This window comes from Camponotus floridanus, unplaced genomic scaffold (genome assembly GCF_003227725.1).
Source record: "Camponotus floridanus strain SB8 unplaced genomic scaffold, Cflo_v7.5 scaffold91, whole genome shotgun sequence".
In the NCBI taxonomy this organism is placed as follows: domain Eukaryota; kingdom Metazoa; phylum Arthropoda; class Insecta; order Hymenoptera; family Formicidae; genus Camponotus; species Camponotus floridanus.
The window spans coordinates 675,835-697,371 of NW_020229862.1; the positions used below are offsets into that span (position 1 = coordinate 675,835).

Consider the following 21,537-nt stretch of genomic DNA (forward strand, 5'->3'; position numbering starts at 1 on the left):
GTTTCTGGAGCATCAGAATCCTGCCGAGTTAACAACCGCCAATTTCTCATTCTCCTCTCGTCCGTTGGTCGGAGAATTTCTGCAACCAACGCTGGGTCTGGCGGAGGCCGAGTTCGTCAGACTCAGCGCCCAAGAAGTGGCGAGGAAACTAGAGGAGTTGAAAGCGACTAGTAGCTTCAGAGATGGACGAATGAATAATCAGTACGAGAGAGATAAGCTGGCTTATGCGAAGAAGATCGCAAAGGAAGAAGCACTACGGCACAAGGAACAAATTAGGTAAGACACTTGATTAAAGTATACATGTATTTTTATTCTTACTATTTAATTGTAAAATTTTCAAAACAAGATTTTTAAAAAGAAAACAAAAGTATATACGTTAAAACATAGAGATAGAATCAACGTATATTAAATTATTATTTAATTTTAATCACTTTATAAAACTTTAAGTAATGGAAAATTAATGATTGTCAATTAATAATCGAAATAATAAATCACATAAGTTTATTGAAGTACTCACTACGAAAACAGTTATTTATTCATTTATCGAATTTATTATTTAAATCAGAATCTCGCAATTGCATTGCATTGATATTTAATTAGCATATATTAATTTCTATTGGCTTTAAGATTATTGCTCATGTGTAACAATAATTGTTCGCTATTGCGAATAAAAACTTGAGTATCCCTTATTATATTTATACAGAACTCGATTCCGTGTTCATAAAATGATAAATAGTTGCGAGCGAAATTTGATTAATGATTTGTTCGAGCATTTTTATTGCTTGTGGGTATAATGCAAACTTAATGGTACTCTCATTCACCGTAGGCTTATTAAAGAGCAGGAGAAGACGGAACGACAGGAAGCCGTAAGACGAGAACGGGAAATCCGAACTCAGCAGCTGCTCGAGGTAAGTCGACATCTACCGCCGAATTTCTTTCACGTTTGTCTCGATCTCGTTGTTTCATTCACACAAAAAAAACTGTTCTCTTATTCTATTTGGGATACCTACGTTTTTTTGTATTTTGTCCACCTGTCGTGCGTGTCGCATGCTCTCTCTGTGTGTGCCGTATTTATATATATACATATATATATTATCTCCATATATATATACATCTGTCTATATATACATATTATACAATCTTTTTTAATGAATATTCTTGTATAGAAAAACTCTCTTATATATCCGTCCAACGACCCTCTTACAACCCCTATTGTCCCAGGACACATAAGACACCCATAGTCAACCAAAACAACCGCTAGCGATAGTGACAGGAGAATCCAGCATGTCCTCCCACTTATCTTTTACTTGGTTTTCATCCTTTTTTAATTTCGCCAAATTATTGTTGTAACTCTAAACGTTTGTAAAATTTGTTGAGGACTGAGCAATTTCGCTTCTTTTAACAATTAAAAAGTTATCATTAAAAAAAAACAAGAAAAATAGAAAATTAATTAATTGCGCTTAGATTTTCTTTTATATCCAAATTATTTAATAAGAGAAAAAAGAGTTTTATTTCTTTTATGGCCGGCTACATCTTTTTTTGGCGTATGTTCAAAAATACACAAAAGCTGAATTTTTTAACTTTGAATGTAGGAATCGTGAATAAATTAATATGGATGCCGGTATTGGTTTGAATTTTAAAATTCTTTGCGCGATATTTGATGTATTTTGAAACAATTCCATGCGTTTTCAATCGATACTGCTTGATGTTTTTGTAAACAAAGGTACCGTTGATATAGTGTATTTTACTTCTCTGATCATTTTTATCTATTTAATCGCACATAAGCGATAAATAATTTTACGTAATGAAAAATTGGTTTCAATAAAGAAAAAAAGAAATAAAGAAAAGTTTATTACAAGAAAGCATCCGATATTAAAATGTAACATGATAAGATACAAAGGATGGATTAATATTTACTCAAAATTAACATTTAGTCAAAGTTATAATTTTAATTAATCTTTCGTTTCTATGCGTTAACCATTAAACTATAATTATTCATATCTTTCTTCTAATAAGATAATTAATTTTATTTTTAACATGTAATAACATTACGCTCACAATGCAGAATTTTTATTTCTACAATTCGTAATAAAATAAAGTAAAATCGAAAATCTTAAATCAAGAATCTTTTTACTTTTGGCAAAAATATTTCCCATCCGGTATAATCGGAGTCTTAAGAAAAAATTTTTTATTTTATATTAGAATTTCATATATCTATAGATTATAATGTATTAGAATGCTCGCTTGTGATAAAGGCTAATCGACATTATTTTGAAAATTTTTCTGCGCAAGGAGAAAAACCACAACGTAGAGGCGCGCGATTGTAGAGATTTCAAAAGTCCATCCATTGTGATAGTCCTCCAAAACTACCCATCGTGGAATTCTTCGCGCAAGCCAGATTACCATCCTATCCCCCTCAATCACTGTCACTCGTTCGTTCATCTGTTCCCTCGCATTCACACACGCATTCCACATCCACACGCACATCACTTGCCCAAACATACACACATAGTCCGTGCAATTTGAAGGAGACGTCAGACGACACAATAGTGTAGTAACTGTAGCTACACGTGGGCTCACATGTAGTGGAGAACGCGCGAGAAATAGGGATGCCCAGATCGTATATAACCGATCCTAATCGTTTTTTTCCCTGGGACGTAGAGGGAATATGTGAAACAGATATACGTTATCGATGCATATTGCATTTAGAGGGATTTAATTGATTGAAATAATTTAGCAAGATATTGATGTTAATTAAAAATGTCATTTTTTAATTTATGTGTGTTATTGTGTTGTTGTTACGTTGTGTAAAACATTATTCAAAAAATTAGTCGGAAAATTACTTTCTATTATTTAATGTGTTTATAATCATTAATAAGTACATCGCGCGTATTTCTTTTTCATGGTTAACCGCTTTTATGTGCTTATAGTATTTGAAATTGGCTTTATCGAAATTATATATACTTTAGTCTTTTTAAAGACGGTACGCGGGGTTCATAAAATCGCGATTACTAAAGCAATTAATGTGTACGCGATAATAATGCAGAAAAATTAATGCGCCTGTGGAATTAATTTTCCGATAATATCATTTCATTGTTTAATTTTGTTCGCGTAAAATACTCGATAGCGAGAAATTTTTAAATCTGATATTTCAATCTCGGGAAAAAATATTATATATTCTTTATACTATTATATTTCGTGTATACGTGACAGAGAGAAAAAAAATACTGTACTCTTATATGATTTAATTTATCGTGTATGCATATTATCGTGTAATCCATTTGTGCTTAAAATTTATTATCATAATACGGAAAGTGACCTCCGCGTATCGTCGCATTCCAATCCCCGTCGATCGACCGCGAACCGGCCGATCGCATGTGATCATTAAACGATCATCTTCCTTTCGATTAACGCGATCGATTATATATTGGGCATCCCTGAAACCACCACCAACGCAGGGTCGAAAGCGGCTCGCGTTCACAATCAAGCAGAAAATGAAGATCATCCAAGAGATCGAGCGCGGCAAGAGCAAGAGTGACGTGGCTCGCGAGCTGGGTCTGGCGAGCAGCACGGTCGCCACCATCTGGAAGAATCGCGAGAGCATCGCCGAGAGCTGGCGTAACCGGGACATGATGCAGCAGTCGGACGTCGAGGATGTGCCGTCGAAGAAGCCACCTCCGCCGCCGCCGCCGCCGTCCATGTCGTCGCCCCTCGCGTCGACGACGCTTTGCACGCCGGCGGCTATAACGATGACGACGACGACGACGATTACGACGACGCCACCTTCGTCGGCCTCTGGCGTGGTGGTGGTGCCACCGCAGGTGCAGGTGGTACCGCCAGTAGTGCTGCCGCCGCCCCCGCCACCTTACCCCACCTTGACCCTGCCGCCGGCGTCAGCGGGCTTGACGTCGCCCACGCAGCCGACAGCGTCGCTCGTCTCCTCGTTGAACCCGTCGTCTACTACCACGTCGACCGGCACGACGACCACGATCAATGTGCTACCGGACAATATCCAGCAGGCACAGACCCAGACGCAGAACCAGGAACTTCTGGAGGTAAGATGTCGTATGACGCATCCCCCCGAACCCTCCCCCGAATCATCTTGTTGGTCCCGATTTTGCCCTCTCGATTTTCCTCTCGTTCGACCCCCATCGATTCCTCCTTTATGCGATATCTCGAAGCTCGATATCCGAACATTATACACCACTTGAACCCATCATCGAATCCACATCATGTTCACTAATGAATGTTGTCATATTGTCTTGTGAGAGTCGTTATTACTCTTCCGGATGTCCCTGTCTCCCATTTTGGCTTTAATATCTCCCGCGATCCGGATACAGTTTGCGAGAAGGGCGAAGAGATCCCCGGAGGTAAGACTTACCGGAAGTGAGTACACCCGCGATTCGTGATTTTACGTGTGTTTGCGCTGGGCGGAACAATTATAAATGCTTCCTCCAACACGGAATATCGTATAAATTTTATCATTACGTCAGCTCTCGTCTCTTCAATGTTTGTAGTCAAATAACGAATTTTAAAGAAAAAATTAATTTATTACTGATTATCTGATGAGTTCGTTAATATTCGATTTTGGTTTTACAAGCATCTGTATCGTCAGATCGAACTTTGAAGTTTTTCAAAAAATAAGAAAATAATATATATTGAAGCGGATACTGTTATCCGTGCTTAAAAGTAACTTGACATTTGGAAAACAAACCGCACACATTTATAAATCACGTTTGAGATCGGTGCATAAAATTCCGTCTTTCTCAATGATTCGCTCAATCAAAGCTTCCGCGATATTTTTCCAATCATATCGTTTGACGATTTTTCGAATTCTCTCATTATACATTCAAAAGTTTTCGTCGAGATGAAGAGACGAGTCTGCGACTGACAGTCGCGCGAATTACCGGAGTACTTCTATCTTATTACATCACGTAGTGGTAAAACGGAAAAAATACAAAACATATACACACACACACACACATACATGCATATAGATGCTCACCACCGTGCTTCCGTAGGAATGAACACGATCAGCGGATGGCCGATCTCTTCGTCCGGCCAAGCGGATTTCGGAGTTTTAGATTTCTCAATTAAATTTACATCATTACAAATTGGTAAAACAATTATATTGTTGTCAATAATTTTTAAAAATGATATAAAGAATAAATTTTAATATTGCTATATAATCGGTGCTTATTTCTATTCGTATTTGTAATAACTATGAAATTTTATTTTTTTATATCGATATGAGATCGTTACTTTATAAACGAATTTAATCTGCAGCGTTTTTTTATTGTTTATTTGACTTTTACTCAATATAACTTCAAAATTTATAATACATTTACGTTCGTTATTATTCCTTTTTAAAGCATTTAACATTGAGATACAAATGTGGAATCGCGCACATATTGTAATTAAATTAAATTATTAAATTTCGACTTAATCCATACTTTGAAATTTGAATTCGATAAATTTATAATTTATCAACTGATCCTGAAGCGAGAGAGAAGTAAATTTCCGAAAAGAAATCCGAAATCCGCCGGGAAATTGTAAAGAGAAACTATTGATGTGTGTCAATCTCGTCAGTTCTCGTTGGCAAGCGTAGCCTTTTCCGAAATCGACGATGGAAAAGCGCGATCCATCGAGAATCATGAGATATTAGATCGACACTGTGATCGAAGCACGTTAATGCTGACGATATATATATATACATATACGTAGGCACGATATATAAATATGATGATATATACGAACCGACTGTCGCAATGCTATCCTGTGCCTAGCTTCTCCTGTCACTATACAAAATAACAGCTAGCTACATGATTATCCAGCATGCCATATTTCTCGAACACCTGTCTCTACGAGTATATTCGAGTATTCGCTACACGAGTATATATCTGAAAGCTTTCCTTTACCTTCTTATTGTACTGCGAACAAAAAAAAGCGACACGTTGAATTCGCGTAATAAATGTGATATTTACTTAATCTAATTGTTACATACGCGTATACTTTTATATATATATATATTTATAAATATACACGTATTTTTTCTATATATTATATATATATATATATACATATATTTTCTATATACTATGTATTATCTAGTGTGATATTTTATATTCATAGGTGAAACAACACATTAGCCTAATGTTTTATCAGCTTTTGAACAATGGTACATATATATACGTACCATTGATATAATATGTGCATACATAGGCGAGTATATTTGCTTGGCTCCTTGCATGCACGCTAAAGGTTTTTCACACATTTCCACGTGTTCTTCTACTTTTTTACGGTCTTTTATAATGGTGTTGGTTTTCACATAACGCTTTCTCGTTATACTTCTCTCATAATCTTTCTTCTATTTATATATATATATAATAATTAAGTATATATAATTATTTCACACTTCGTGTTTTTTGCTGTCGAGTTCATTCACAGATAATTTAACGAGCGACTCGTTCTTCGTTATGCTTGGCTGCTACTTATATTGGCGCATACACGCGCCACTCTACTTTCTTGGTGGAGTTTTATATTAAATCTCGCATGCCTTTGCTACTCTTTCTCTCTCTCTTTCTCTTTCTCTCTTTATACGAGGATTTTTGAGGACCGATTGCGCTGATTTAATATGTTTATCGGTATGTAGAAACTGAGCGTGCGTTCGCGATTGCGACATTTCGATGAGCCTAGCATATCCGATGATAAAGAATCCACGAGAGCACGATGATCGGATCGCCGAGTCGACGGGGACAAAAGTTAACAATGCGCGCATTTTCCCCGAAGTAGCGATACAGATTTAGAATTTAGCATGAGCGTAGTCGGGAAGGATGCAATTTGGAATTTAAAGGCTCAGTAAAAAACTGATTTAATTTTAAATAAGTCTAATTTTGCAAACATATATATATAAGATATGCAAATTTTATAAAAAGAAATTCTTATTTCTCATTTAAATTCAAAGTGATGATTAATCTGATTAATATGATTAGAATCTTGTTTAGTTAAATCATTTAGCATCGAATACTAAATAAGGAAAGATTGACTTCCAAATTCGAATAATACGTCATTAGAATATAACCACTTACACATATTAATTTCCGGCTACATTCCCGAATTCTAGAGTAGTGCTTAACCCCTATTATTGATCTGTGCTATTTAGATATCGCTTATCACACGTAGCGAATCACAATTACACTACGAACGTCACGAAATGAAAACTCGTAGGAAAAAATTATCCCCCACTAATAACAAACTAGTTAACTATTCATCCTGTTGCCCGTCGACGAGAATCTATTTCTATCCAAAAAGACGAGAAATGCAATAAAATTTGAAAGATTATAAAGCGAAGATCGAGATGATTTTTAAAAAATTAATGACGTTAATCTTTTCCATACAAGAAATATTTACAGAATGTCATTAAAAATTCCACATTGAAAATTTTTCAAGTAAATCTAAAGATAAATTCTTAGAGGAAATCGTAATATTTTTACAATATACTTTCTGTAATTTTATAATATAATATAAAACTTCATAATTTAAAATATTGACAAATATTTCCAAAAATTGCTTTACGAGATGAAACTTGAATATCATGTAGATTGTACATACGATAATTTTTATCTAAAATAATATATTGTAAAGAAAAAATGTAATTATTTTATATCGGATCGAGATATGAACTTTCGATAGTAATAAGATTAAATAGCATCTTTGCTCACAATCTGCTCGATCATCGTTGACAAATTAGTAAAGGATATTAAATACAAGTTCAGTTGGCTAACTATTTATCAGTACCGAAATTATCAATAGCGAAAACGAGATAATAGAGAATTCTTCGTTCTCCGGAACAATGTCTCTCTTTCTTGTCGTAAATTTCGAGTGATTCTGTGAATGAGAACAAAATTGCCTAAGTTTCCTCCTGATAAACATGATTACGGATGCGAGTGATGTGTGTATGGCATGTACGCAGGCGCGGAAAAAACGGCAGGAAGAGGTGGAGAAGATGCGACTGGAAGAACAACAAAGGAAGCAACAGGTAATTCAATAATCGTTATTATGTTAATGCTTGCCCTGTTCTTCTTGAATCATCTCGTGAAATATAAAATTCTCACGTGAACACAAATGATCACATCATATCGTGCGTTTCCACAGAATTGTATTAAAAAATTTTTAATTTCTCAGGAACGAGAGCTAAAACGGCAGCAGGCGGTCATGTTGAAAGAACAGGTGAGTCCTTGATTTAATATGAATCTTTCATCGTCAATCGTATCGTCGCTGTAGATTAGCGTGTGCGTGTGTGAGAGTATCTGTCGTAGATGTAGAAGTGGCTCCGTTTTATTGTTATCGTCTGTGTCGTTTTTCGTTATTTATTTTTACAGAATAAAATCAAAATCGATTTTCTATTTTGCATAGAGTGGAATAAACAGAAAAAAGAAAACTTTGTCGAAAAAGGAGAATGTATACAAAATAAATATTATAAATACGTGAAACGGAAAACTTTGTGTGATACGCATATTATTAAATTTATTAATATCATCGCAATTATATAAATTGATCTATTATAATTTATAAATTCGGGTTTACTTGTACTTAAATACAAGATATATCCCAGAAATAGTATTTACTAGTAGTAGAAATTGTGTGTGTAATTTGCATGCAATTCTTCCGTAGTAATGTTTGTATTTAAATTTAATTATTCTTCAATATCGTAAATTAAAAATTGCAATTGCAAAGATTCCACTTTTTTCATTTAATCTGGAGAATAAATGTCATCGAAAACATGATTCATAAAGTTAAATTAAAATATTTAATATTCTAAAAAGTTATATACCGTTATTTCTTTTGATTAAAATTTTATATCGTGATCTCTTTTTTTATGTTTTAAACATATGTATCAATTTCTATCTTCAAAAAGCTCTTATTAAATTTTGTTATTATATTATGTTATCATTTTAAAATACTGTATCCTGTTTTAAGAACAAGAAATTCAAAGTTATTATTATTTTGAATAATGTAATTGCGAATGAAAGCTGTAAAAGTAGTCAAATTGTAATTATACATAAAAACTGATATATTTAATAGATATGAAGAGTGTAGGGTCATTTTACTTGTTTTATTTTAGCGATTGATTCAATTTACATTGTAGATATTCACTTGGATAGATCTAATATAATATTATATTTTAAATCAACAATTTTAACTCACAATCTAATTCATTATTTAATTATTTCAATATTCATCAACATAAAAAAATACAATTGCTAATGCGATTAATATATCATTTTCGGGAAAGTGTAATTCATCGCATATCATGCACAGAATGTTCAATCTTCATCATTATATGTTTTCATCACAGATTGTTTACACAACAAATTTTGAGTTGATCTTTTTTTAGCGAGGATTTTCGAATGAAAAAAACTTAAAAGATATGTACATCGCAAATTAAACAATATTAAATGCAAGTTAAATGTTTAAATAAAGTTTAAATTTTTATTTAGTTTCAAGCTCTTGAATTTACTGTAATGAACATTCTATGTTTAATTGATATTTACAAAGTTTCTATACACGATACCCTACAAGTTTTTCTGCCAAGATAAGTCTACACTTGACAAATACGATCAATCGTAAATTTGCAAAGATGAAGATGAGACACTTCGCTATCATTTAGCGTGCTCGCTTTACTTTTAAAAATCCAGGACAAACAAATTCGACATAACATTTTACGCGCATTATCCAACAATCTTGTCGCGAGAAGATCGATCACGCTTTGCACGGTTTAACTGTGTGATAGAAAGAGATAGCCGATAAGAATAGAGAACGTTTATCTATTAGAGAGCGAGAAAGATTGTTTGATGGAGCGTAACGGTGTTTTGAGCACTAGTGGATTGTGGATGTGTTTTGTGCCGCAGATGTACATGCAGGAGCTCACCAAGCAGCGCGAGATGCTCTACACCGTCGAGCTGGTATGTCATATACCCAATCTAGCATCTAACGGAACGACATTAACGGATTAATAATCGCTCTCGCAATTAACTCGCACGATTGCCATTGTCGGCTCTGGTTACATCACAAATTGCGGCGAACTGCAATTGAACAAAATTCGGTTCATGCGTTATATTTTCTCAAGTTTTGACGAGCACCATTAGAGATCTAATATAACTGCCTCTGTACAAACGCGATTTGTGTTATGTCAACGCACATCATCTTTGTTTGTAACGCGGTGACAAGTCGGCATCTTACTCAATTGGCATCTGCTTCAGCTTTCGCAACCATTACAATTCACAAGCTTACATCATGTAAAAACAAACGATAAGTTCTAACGATAAGTTTAATGTTAGGAAAAACAGATTTCTCGCTTGTTTTGTCCTATATTAATGATACTTGATAGAAAAATTTATCTTGACATTTTTAAAAACTTCTAGATTTATTGGGGAAGGGGGGAGGAGAAACGCTCGAGTAGTTCGAGTGACATTAGATTTGTTTTGCACGGTTTTCTCTTGCGGTAACAAACGATATCACGGATATGAATCCTCTTATAATCATCAATGCATCCGTTTGACGATAATGTTCGTAATATGTAATGCGTGGAAAAGTATTTGGGACGGTAGTAGAGTTTGTTCTATTATCTGTGCGTGCCACAAATACAAAGTGGAAAATCATTAGGGAGCTATATATGTACTTATCACTCAATTAAAATATTTATTTATGTAAACAATTAAATAGACATATATAACAAATAAGTAGCATAAAAAATTAAAGAAATAAGTAACCCAAAAAGTGGGATACTCTCTCTATGAAGGGAACTTTTAATAATTTTTCAAAATATATTATTTTTCAGAAAGTTCATCCAAGTACTCACTGAATAGTAGTATTCTTTTTAGAAAGGAATAGCTTCTTTCGTGATTTTCCACTCCATATACACACTGCGCTTTTTTTGGCAACGGAGAGTCTTCGTACATTACATTCGTTTCCGTATTAATTTTGTCTTGATTCGATTATCTTGCATGAACACGTTAATAAATTCCACATTTGTTTCTGATGGACAATGATCGTAGGAGAGGGAGAGAAGAAGGCAACACATGGCCCTGGTACGAGCGCTGGAAAATCGTAGGAAGATGGAGGAAAAGGAAAAGAAACGTCTGGAAGCCAGAGCTGAAAGAATAGCGACGAAGGAGAAACGGGCGGAGCAAAGGAGAATCGAGATGGAGTTGGTCGAACAAATTCGCAAGCCCGTCGAGGATATGGAGCTGACAGGTACGCGAACAAAGGATTCGATCGATCTTATGCGATGAGAGCATTGCCATCGCTACGTCACATAATAAACGAACAATTTAACGCCAAGTTTACGCGTTTCTGACTAACAAGAATGCAATTTTTCAGATCACAGATCACTGCCAGAACTCAAGAGAATACCCGGACTTCGGCTCTCTGGACAAGCGTTCGCGGATATTGTTATGGTCTTCGAATTTCTACATAATTTCGGAGAGACTTTAGGATTCGGTGAGGACATTTAACATGACACATGTCAAAATAAGATCATTTGTTATTTATTTAAGATTGACCGATTGATCGCCGTTCTTTTTCTAGACATGGAATCGTTACCAAGTTTGAAGAGTCTTCAACTCGCTCTTCTCAACGACGAAGAAGCTGAGGAGGAGATGCTGTCGGTTATGACACATCTGTTAGTTTGCGCTATCGAAGATCCAGGAATCCCACAACCGGCCAGACACACCACGGGCTTGGGTCAAAGTTTACGTCAAGCTGACATCACTCATGCCAATATCAGCGAGGTTCTACGAATTTATCTGTACGCGAACGCGACCGGCGAGGTGAAGGCTTTGACGGGAGTGTGCCTTGAGCGTGAGCGTGATAAAAAGTTTGCCGATCATCATCAAAACGGCGGCGACTACGCTTCAACCTGCTCGGGAAAGAACGCGCAGTTTTACGAACATTTACATAACAACGAAACGTGGAGGATGTCGGAAAGATTACGGGATAAGCCTTTCCTAGCATTGAACCCAACGCATAAAGCGCAGATGCTCGCTTTTCTTTGTAACGAGCTGCTGCAAAATAAAGCTGTGATCAGACAGATAGAGGGTAGCCTAGAAACGGTGGCTCAGCTGAGAAAGGAGAGATTCGTGTTGGATACTAAGATTAGAAAGTAAGTTGCATTGTATCGAAAAATAGTCAAACAAAAATTAAGATTGATGGAATAATATTAAAAGCCGTTAAATATATGATAAAGAGCATTGTTTATTAAAGACATACGTAAATCATCTGTTTTATTTAAAACTTAAATCGTTTTATTTTCAAACTGTCTTGATAAAATTATTTATTTATATTTACATAGGCTTAGACAGTTACATGGTCGGAAAGTCCGGATGGAGGCTGTAGGCGTCATCGTGAATAAGATTGGCGACACAATCACTATTGAGAAAAAAGAAGGCGAGGAAGAAAGCAATACTACATCGACTGCTGTGGGTACGACGCCTACGCCAGACGAGATTCACCACGAGGATGAAGTAGAAGACATGTCTGAGAACGAGAGCGAAGGCACTCAGCCAGAAGAGGTATTAGAAAGCATCGATTTAATTGATTTGAAAATTTATTTCGCAATATATAACAAAATATAAATTTATTTAGGAGGAGGACAAAAATTTGTCTGGAGAAGAATTGGGTAAGAAATTGGATAAACTGTTGAAGCAATCGGAGGAGCAATTGCAAAAGCTAAATAGTTCGTCGAAGCAACTCCGGGCGCATATCTTTGGCCAAGATAGGTATTGGAGGAGATATTGGGAATTGGCATCCGCTGGTGGCATCTTTGTAGAAGCTATGGAAAGCGCTGAACCGGAAATTCTCGAACTCCAAGCCGAGTTGGACGAAAAGTACAAAAATATGCCAATGGAGGAGAAATCTGAAGAGAAGTCAGAGAGCGAAAACAAGAATTGTGAAAATCGCGAGAATGAAGCACCAAATGAAATCAAGGATGAAAAGAAACATAATTTAAACGAACAGGATGTGGATATGAAATCTCATAGCGACAAGATAAAATCCGAAGTAGACGAGATCAATTATAAAAAGGAGCCTATGCAAAATTGTGGTTCGGCAAATACCGAAAACGTAGAAGAGGAGAAAAGGAACAGAAACAACGACGATAGTACAATGACAGATGCGAAAACGAATGTTACATCCGAGGAAATAAAGCAGGAGACAGAGGTGGTCAGCATGGATATTGATATGAAAACCGAAAAAATAAGGAAGGAGAACGAAGAGGCGGACGAAGATATGTCGAAACCTCTAGTGAAAATAATGGAAGACAAGATCGTCGAGACGATACCGAATGGCGACAAGTTCAACCACATCAATAACCTGCATAACGGGAAAGAACTCAATGGTTCCTTCATTTCTAGTGAGTTTTTATAAATCCTGATATCTAGAACAGACTCTTCAATATCTTTAATAAATGTTAGTCATGTCGATTATTTCAGACAGCAGCAATACCGAGCCTAATTGGTTTTCCATCTTACCGCGAGAAACGTGTGATACCCCGGGACCTAGCACTAAACAAATCTTTGGCATAGCCGAGCCGACCGAGTTGAGAATTCCTGTATTCCCCCCGCCAGCCAGTCCGAATTATGATAGATGCGACAGTCCAGCGCCCCTGATTTTGACTCAAGATGAAGCAGTGCAATTGGAATATTTGAAGGTGCATGGTTTACCGCCTCCTGGTGAAGCCAAGCCGGTATCGAAAGGTAAATTAAATCGCAAATATTAAAATAATACATACATACATACATACATATATATATATATATATATATATATATATATATATATATATATATAATTGTTTTTCAAATATCTTTACAGATCTCAGATACGGTTGGTGGAGGATAACAGACGTTGACACGTTCCAAGAACTCCTTGAACATCTACATTCACGTGGTGTCCGTGAGAAGGAATTGAAGCGCACAACATGGGCGACAATGGAGTCTTTCTTGGCCGTAACAGGTAGAATTAATGTCGATCCTGGTAATATCGTCGCCACGGAACTTCAAGCGGAACCGGATAATTCCGATACGCCAATTCCGAAGCCCGATAATCCGAGCGATTGGGCCGAGCAAGTTGCGCTACGTGTAGATGCCCAGCTTTTGGAACAAGTGGAAGCCCTTGAAGACAAAGTAGCTAATGCTAGCATGCAGATCAAAGGTTGGAAGCTTCCACCGCGAGCGGGAACTGAAGAAGCCGAGGAAATCGAGAAATTGAACGAGATGGAAAAGATCAGCGCAGTCGAGCAGGCACGGCGAAGATTACTTTCCCTGGAGGCAGCTATAGAAAGAAGATATTTGAAACCACCTTTAGGCGTTTGGTAAGATAACTTCTCTCAATTATATTATTTTTATTTTAGTCTATATCATAATATTTATGACATTTAGTAATAAGATGAAAAAGTCGTATTATTTTGCACAAACACAAAATATACATAAATTTCTTTCTTCCTGTTAAATGGAATTTGATTACTTAATAGTATATCTTTATAATTACTATTATTAAAACAATCAATTAGCATTTAAATTAAATTCTCTGATCAGGTAAGTAAATTAATAATTAAAATGGTAATTGTAATTGCATAGTACCGGAGATCCCAACCTGGCGGCTCTCAAGGCGGAACAGGCGGCAGCCGCCAACGCAAACAATTCGAATAGCTCCGAGCAGAATAGCCAGGCGCCCGCGCTGCCGGAGGAAACGACACCACGGGGTCTGAACACCTGGCGGGAGGCGACCGCGCGTGCGCATACGTCGGCACAACTCGCTATGGCGCTCTACATGCTCGAGGCCAGCATCGCTTGGGACAAGAGCATCATGAAGGCTGTGAGTCTAACAACAGCTAGAAACTCGGTCTGCGCCAAGCTACGAAACCGCTGCGTCTCACTCAAAGCTACCAATCAGTACAAACAGCTATTGACTACTTCTCAGACCTCTGTGGGTATTCGCACTAACTTACTAACCGAATCCTCCTTTGCTGCTCCTGCTCCTATACCTATATAATATACCCTTGTCCTCTTCTGTTCGATGGCTCACAGAGAAAGCGTATGTCGTTTCGGATGGATATCGGCAGGTGTCTAATCGATTCGATGATCGAGCCTAAACGATACGCTTCTCATTGCGACTGTGCTCTCACAATACATCCGCTTCCAATTTCATTTCAAAATTCTAATGTATATTATCACGTGTGCGAAGAATATGGCAATGAAATTTGCATACATCCGTTGAATTTCGCTCTGTTCGCGCGACGCGCTTACTTCATTCATCTTAATTTATGCGAATGCAATTGATATACCAAAATTGATCCGCGTGTCGGATTGAGTTCTATTCGGGACTTGAATATTGGGACGCATATATGCATAAATTGCATAACAAGAATAAATGTTAAAGAATGTACGTTTAATGGTGGTCAGAGTTTAACGTAACGGTTGCATGCAAAACTGCCGCTTATTATTTATATTAGTTTTCTTCTTATTATTTTTAATGTCTTTGTTTTCAATCTTTATATTCTTTCAGCTTTTTCAAATCCTCTAGTGTATTCCAAAAAAAATCTTAATGCTATTTTTTTTATCATTTATGATTCATTCGTTATTCATTTGCTGTGGCTCACATTCCTGTTATAGCATGATTTAAGTTGTATTCATTATTATGTGATCGCATATAGCATATTTAGATTGAAAAACGTCAAAACTAAAAAATACTTGGCATTTATTATTTTAAATATGTTGTATATAAAACTTGTTTAATTGAGCTTTTATAATGATTATTTTTATGCAATGCTACTCATAACTATGTATGTTTTGCATTGTGTTGATTAGATATAAGTTATTTGCATAGATTTTTAGATTAATGCTTTTTGAATTAAAAAATATTTAATTAACACAAACAATGCTGTAATCCTCATGCTATTCTAGCTGTCACAGAGAAAACTGAGCCTTCTATTCCTTTTTAAATGTAAAGTTTATTTCGGTTGCAGAATTGCCAGTTTTGTCATAGTGGAGACAACGAAGATAAACTGCTGCTCTGTGATGGCTGTGATCGTGGCTATCATACTTATTGTTTCCGTCCAAAAATGGAAAACATTCCTGATGGTGACTGGTGAGTGATAAATTTTATTACATTCTTCAGAATGTAATAATCACAATTTGATTTTACATTGAAAGTTTTGCTGAAACTTTCCTTACTACTAACTTCAGGTATTGTCACGAGTGTATGAACAAAGCGACAGGTGAACGCAATTGTTTAGTATGCGGAAAAAGAGCGGGTAAAAATTTGGTTCTATGTGAACTTTGTCCAAGGGCTTATCACACCGACTGCCATAATCCTGTTATGCCAAAAGTAAGTGATTATCGAAATATATTTTTACGATATTTAAAGATTTCATTATCCGACAAAGTCAATTCTCGCATTAATCGATAGGCATATACATTTCAACATATGTGTTATACTCTGCAGATGCCACGAGGAAAATGGTATTGCTCTAATTGCCACAGTAAACAACCAAAGAAGAGAAATAGTAGTCGAAGGAGTCATACCAAAGGGGCAGGCACCAGAGAAAGTGAAAGTTCTGATCATCCACCAGCTAGGTGATTACGTTAAAAACAAACAAACATTGTCAAGTCGCTGACTTAATGACGTTTCGTGCGAAGTACATTAGAAAAAAAAAGTCATGATGAGATAATGATTTAATAATATTCAACGAGCCACAAATAGCGAACTATATTATTCCCGATTGAATAAAGCAATCTCACAAAATGAACGAACTATCTGTATATACTGTATTCATGCGATTACCGACTTAATCCTCGGCTCCGTGACGCAATACTGCCGAGAATTTTTGTCGTCTTGAAGAACTTTATCTTTTACGCAGGGTGTTCCAGGAGAAGCTGGATCCTAGATCCTAGTTTGTTCATTTAGAGATTATGTCGTTTTGATAGCTTTTTCAATTTCGTAGTGGGTTTCGAATTTTTTCAATATTATTTTCTCAGATTTCTCTGTCGGGACACCCTGTACATTCATAATACATCGTTGTTGTACTTGCGATCGCCGACTGTGGGGGGATGGGTATTTTCTCAGAAAAATTCGTCGTATAACAGTAGAGCCGCCTTCAGATCGTGTATGACGAATCGGAAAAAAAACGAGAGAGGGCAAAAATAAAAGTGGGCGAAAAATAAAACGAAAAAAGTAATAAAGAGCGAACGAGAGACAGAAAGTCAAAGAGAGAACGCAAATATTTCATCGGGAGCAACGTACCCGTCTCAGCCGGACACACGATTGAATCGATATGCGATTCGTCCTTGCGCATTCGTCCAGAGGCTTTTTATGACGGGAAACCTCCTGCAGAACGGAAGTTAATCGTGCAAATAATTTCTCTGTTGTTTTGCGCCGCAGTCCAACGCCGTCAACGGCATCGAACACGCACGTAGAGGACGTCAGTTCGTCGGAACCGGCGACTCCTACCGCCTCGCCACGGAAGGAGGGTAACAATCGGACGCTCACGAAGAAGCAACAACGAGAGCTGGCGCCTTGTAAGATACTCCTCGAACAGTTGGAGCAGCAGGACGAGGCCTGGCCGTTCCTTCTGCCGGTGAACACCAAACAGTTCCCGACCTACAAGAAAATCATAAAAACCCCCATGGATCTCAGTACGATTAAGAAGAAATTGCAGGACTCTGCGTAAGTTGCCCAACACACGCGCCAGCGATTAATTAATTGAAAGTACTATCTTTAACTGCCTTTCCTCTCAAAATCACATCCCGGTCTCTCTCTTTAAGACAGACTTAGTAGAGCTAATACACACAGATCGATCGCAAAAAAAAACCCCTAACCGATCATCGTCAACCTTGGTCGGCATTGGAAGGCTGAAGTTTTTCACAACGAGTGCTTCTCGATGCAGGTACAAGTCTCGCGATGAGTTTTGCGCCGATGTCAGGCAGATGTTCATCAACTGCGAGGTATTCAACGAGGACGACAGTCCTGTGGGCAAGGCCGGCCATGGGATGCGCAGTTTCTTCGAAATGCGCTGGACCGAGATCACCGGCGCACCGCCTCCGCATCCGCAAACGCATAGCTGAGGCTCGGTACGTTCGCGCAACACTTGCAACAGCTTTGCCCACTTCTACTACTAGGATATGCACCGCATCATCGCGCGATAAACCGACAGTCGTTGTCGTCGTCATCGTCATCGTCATCGAAAGAGACTGATTCACCCCTCTACTTCCGAGCTACTTTATTAGTCGGCCTCGTTCTAGCGGCCAATCGAATTTTCCATTGTAATAATAATCGTTACGAACGCTGGATACATTCACCTATCATTCATTCTCCGCTGTATATGCACTGTGACACGAATGTGTCCCTGTATTTTACTTCCCTGTTAGCATCATAATGACGCAGTTTCGTCAAACTTATTCATTGTAAAGTATTATATGTGAGAAATTCTTAGCCGATCGGACATTCGGCTCCGGTTTAACAAATCCTGGTAAGGGGAAGTGCGAAAAGCTTCGTACTTTTTGGTCGAGATTTTAATCTGCGATAAACGAGGGAATTTCTCGATATCGACGTGATTAATCAGATAAGAAACGCATTGTTTCGATCTCTGCCGATCAGGGTGGAGCAATGCGAATGGTCATTGTACTTACCGATAAACAAGTGAACATTTTGCCTAAGCGACTAAAGTGTAATTTGCGGTTGTATTATACAGGCTTAAATGCCGACGCGTCGTTGGCAAAAGAAATATTTTGCAAAATAAAGAATTTGAAAAAGAGAGAGAACTTATATATATATAAATATATATATATAAATATATAAATATATAAATATGAATATAGTGTGTATATGTATACACAGAATATATATACATATACATATATTATACACGTCACACGTACATGCATACATTCACACATCACCTTTACCCACAAACGAGCACATAAGGTAAGGGTATTATTCACTGTAGAAGTAGACGGAACAATTGACAAGAAAAATCGACGTTTGGATTAAAGAAAATATCTTAACACCGTTTCGCAAAACTATCTTAGTTTTTATGTTCTTTGCATTTGATATCAGATTTTATTAATTTAGGAGTATATACGGGGTGTTCCATTTTAACTTTCACACTCGAATATCTCGAAACCATGGCGGTTTCGGTGAAAATATTTTAAACAAAAGTTGTATGGTTTTAAGGAGGCCATAAGATAGGGTCATTGGTTTTACCTTGAAAAATCGTTTGAAGGTCACGTGAAGATTACCTTCAATTTTTTAAACGGAACCCCCTATTTTTTATTACTTATTGTAGCTTATCTCGAGAGCTTTCCAAATCACTATAATAGACTATTTCTTCATTGAGTACTTTTCGAGTTATGAGAGTTGAAAGGTATTTGATGAAAAAATGTTTAATTATGTTTAATTATAGTGTTTTGGAAAGCTCTCGAGGCAAGCTACAAGAATATGCAAAAGTATATAGGATGTTCCATTTAAAAAGTTGGAGGTGATCTTCAAACGACTTCTCAAGGTAAAACTAATGACACCATCTTATGGCCCCCTTAAAACCATACAATTTTTGTTTAAAACATTTTCAACCGCCATGGTTTCAAGATATTCGAGTGTGAAAGTTAAAATGGGACACCCTGCATATATATATGAAAAAAATCGCATGAAGTACGCAGAGCAAAACTTAGAATGACGAAGAAGAAGAAAGTATTTATATTTTCACGCATCTCTTTCAGTATTTTAAAACGAGAACATAGTCTCTACTTTATGAATATTATATTGATTTGTGTAGATCTGGCAAATTAATAGATAAAATTGTCTGTTATGATTGTAATTATCGTTTTATTGTGAAGAAAGTGAGTGTTTAGCGATTTATTTTTTAAATATAGTCAATGATTATTAATCGAAATGAGACAAGTGTTGAGCCTTGCGTACTTTGCATGTGAACGATCTATTGAAAATGTTGTCATTTATAAAAATGTGAAATTTATTTAGAATTTTTCGTTTGCTTGATTTTATGTAATACAAAAAAAAAATTTCGTTTCGAATAGTAACATGTATGAGAAAATGCAAAATCTTCCACTGCCGTTGAAGAGATTCGCGTCATATTAATATTGCGTTAAACAAATATTTATTAAGTAGATATGGGAGAGATATCATTTCATTTGGCACACGAAAATATTATTTGTTATGCAATCGCGAAAGTTGCAATATCCTTTTGGCTTCCCATTTTTCATTCATCGAGTACCGTAAAGTGGTGAATGTCGTAAACGCGGATCAGCATACATATACACAGACACAAAATTAGACATTCAGGGATGATATTAAATTGAAAATTAAATTGTTGAATTGTTAAATTAGTTAGCGCATCCTCGAAAATATACGATAATACGAGCGTGAAAAATTATTCGGATATAATTCAGTAAAAAGTGCATTGCATGACGAACGCCTTTAAGAAAATAAATTTCTTTAAGAGTAATGTATGTGATTGTGTTTTGGTTGAGAAACTAGATTTATATTCGCCACGCGATGCGTAGTATTATTATAATAAGAATTATCCCAAATTTTTGACTGCGCCAAAGTCCAATTAAATCTTACGCACTAATTCTCTCCCGTTTGTGCGGAGTTTTTTGAGGGCGACAATTGGCGTCGATCATCTTTCAAGGCGAAATATTTTGGAAGCGTTACCTATAGAATAAACGCGAAGAGATATATTGCGCTGCGAATGATAGATGTGTCAGATATTAGTGAGAGTTTCTTCGATTATAATCAACCATGGTACCTTTGTAAGTATGACCATTTTACGCGAGACGGTGTCTATGATGTAACGGAAGCATTCACACTGTATCTTGTTTTGTATGTGATTGATGTACATTATTAATAGCGGATAGCTGATAAATAATGAGAAAATTGGGAAAAGAAAAGAGGGAGAGTTCAACCGTAGTGTGACGTGCTAAATAATTACTGTTTAAAGGAAAAAAAAAACATTCGTAGTGTGTAAAAGTATTAACTAGAGTATAAATGAGCGGCAAGAGACAGAGCGACTACGAAGTAAAAGTTAATTGATATCGTTCAGGTGCGACTGAAATAGCGACGTCTCATCGCCGTAATTAAAAAACGAACATGCGGTAAGATCGCTGACGGGATCATACGATGATTATGAATTTTTTTGTGGCGTCCTAATTTGGGTAAATAATTTTTTAGTTTCGTTCACAAAAAGATTTGTTTATTGTATATGATGTCTTGCAAAAAAATGAAAGATTTTAAGAGATATTTTTATTTCAGTAATTTGTCTACGAAAATTATATATTAATCATTATTGATATTTATATATTAAATCGTCTTTCGAGTTCGTGATATTCAGTATTATTAATTTGTGAAAATAATGATGAAGAAAATTCCATCTTTTTACTATTTTTCTCTTGTTTATTTTTATTTTTCTCATTTATCAGTTTTCAAACATGTGATTCAAAGAATTCTGCACGGCCACGTAATTTCAGT

General features: G+C 36.4%; 1 protein-coding gene across 15 annotated transcripts in view; it reads left to right on the top strand.

The window, feature by feature from the left end:
* The window catches only part of LOC105257066 (bromodomain adjacent to zinc finger domain protein 2B), a 155,154-nt gene extending 136,318 nt beyond the window's left edge, over positions 1 to 18,836 (top strand). For 5 of the 15 annotated variants that reach the window (XM_011267416.2, XM_025414921.1, XM_011267422.2 and 2 more), the window contains 19 exons: positions 2 to 276; positions 827 to 908; positions 3,459 to 4,055; positions 7,973 to 8,038; positions 8,185 to 8,229; positions 9,912 to 9,965; positions 11,058 to 11,256; positions 11,383 to 11,502; positions 11,590 to 12,163; positions 12,353 to 12,572; positions 12,646 to 13,411; positions 13,473 to 13,754; positions 13,873 to 14,371; positions 14,637 to 14,985; positions 16,025 to 16,146; positions 16,245 to 16,386; positions 16,504 to 16,634; positions 17,440 to 17,724; positions 17,945 to 18,836. In XM_011267416.2, the coding sequence (XP_011265718.1) occupies positions 2 to 276; positions 827 to 908; positions 3,459 to 4,055; positions 7,973 to 8,038; positions 8,185 to 8,229; positions 9,912 to 9,965; positions 11,058 to 11,256; positions 11,383 to 11,502; positions 11,590 to 12,163; positions 12,353 to 12,572; positions 12,646 to 13,411; positions 13,473 to 13,754; positions 13,873 to 14,371; positions 14,637 to 14,985; positions 16,025 to 16,146; positions 16,245 to 16,386; positions 16,504 to 16,634; positions 17,440 to 17,724; positions 17,945 to 18,122 (4,986 nt within the window). In that variant the 3' untranslated portion in view covers positions 18,123 to 18,836. The remainder of the gene's footprint in view (position 1; positions 277 to 826; positions 909 to 3,458; positions 4,056 to 7,972; positions 8,039 to 8,184; positions 8,230 to 9,911; positions 9,966 to 11,057; positions 11,257 to 11,382; positions 11,503 to 11,589; positions 12,164 to 12,352; positions 12,573 to 12,645; positions 13,412 to 13,472; positions 13,755 to 13,872; positions 14,372 to 14,636; positions 14,986 to 16,024; positions 16,147 to 16,244; positions 16,387 to 16,503; positions 16,635 to 17,439; positions 17,725 to 17,944) is intronic. The other 10 variants (XM_025414923.1, XM_025414927.1, XM_025414919.1 and 7 more) reach the window with 9 other exon arrangements.
* Positions 18,837 to 21,537: the final 2,701 nt, after the last annotated feature.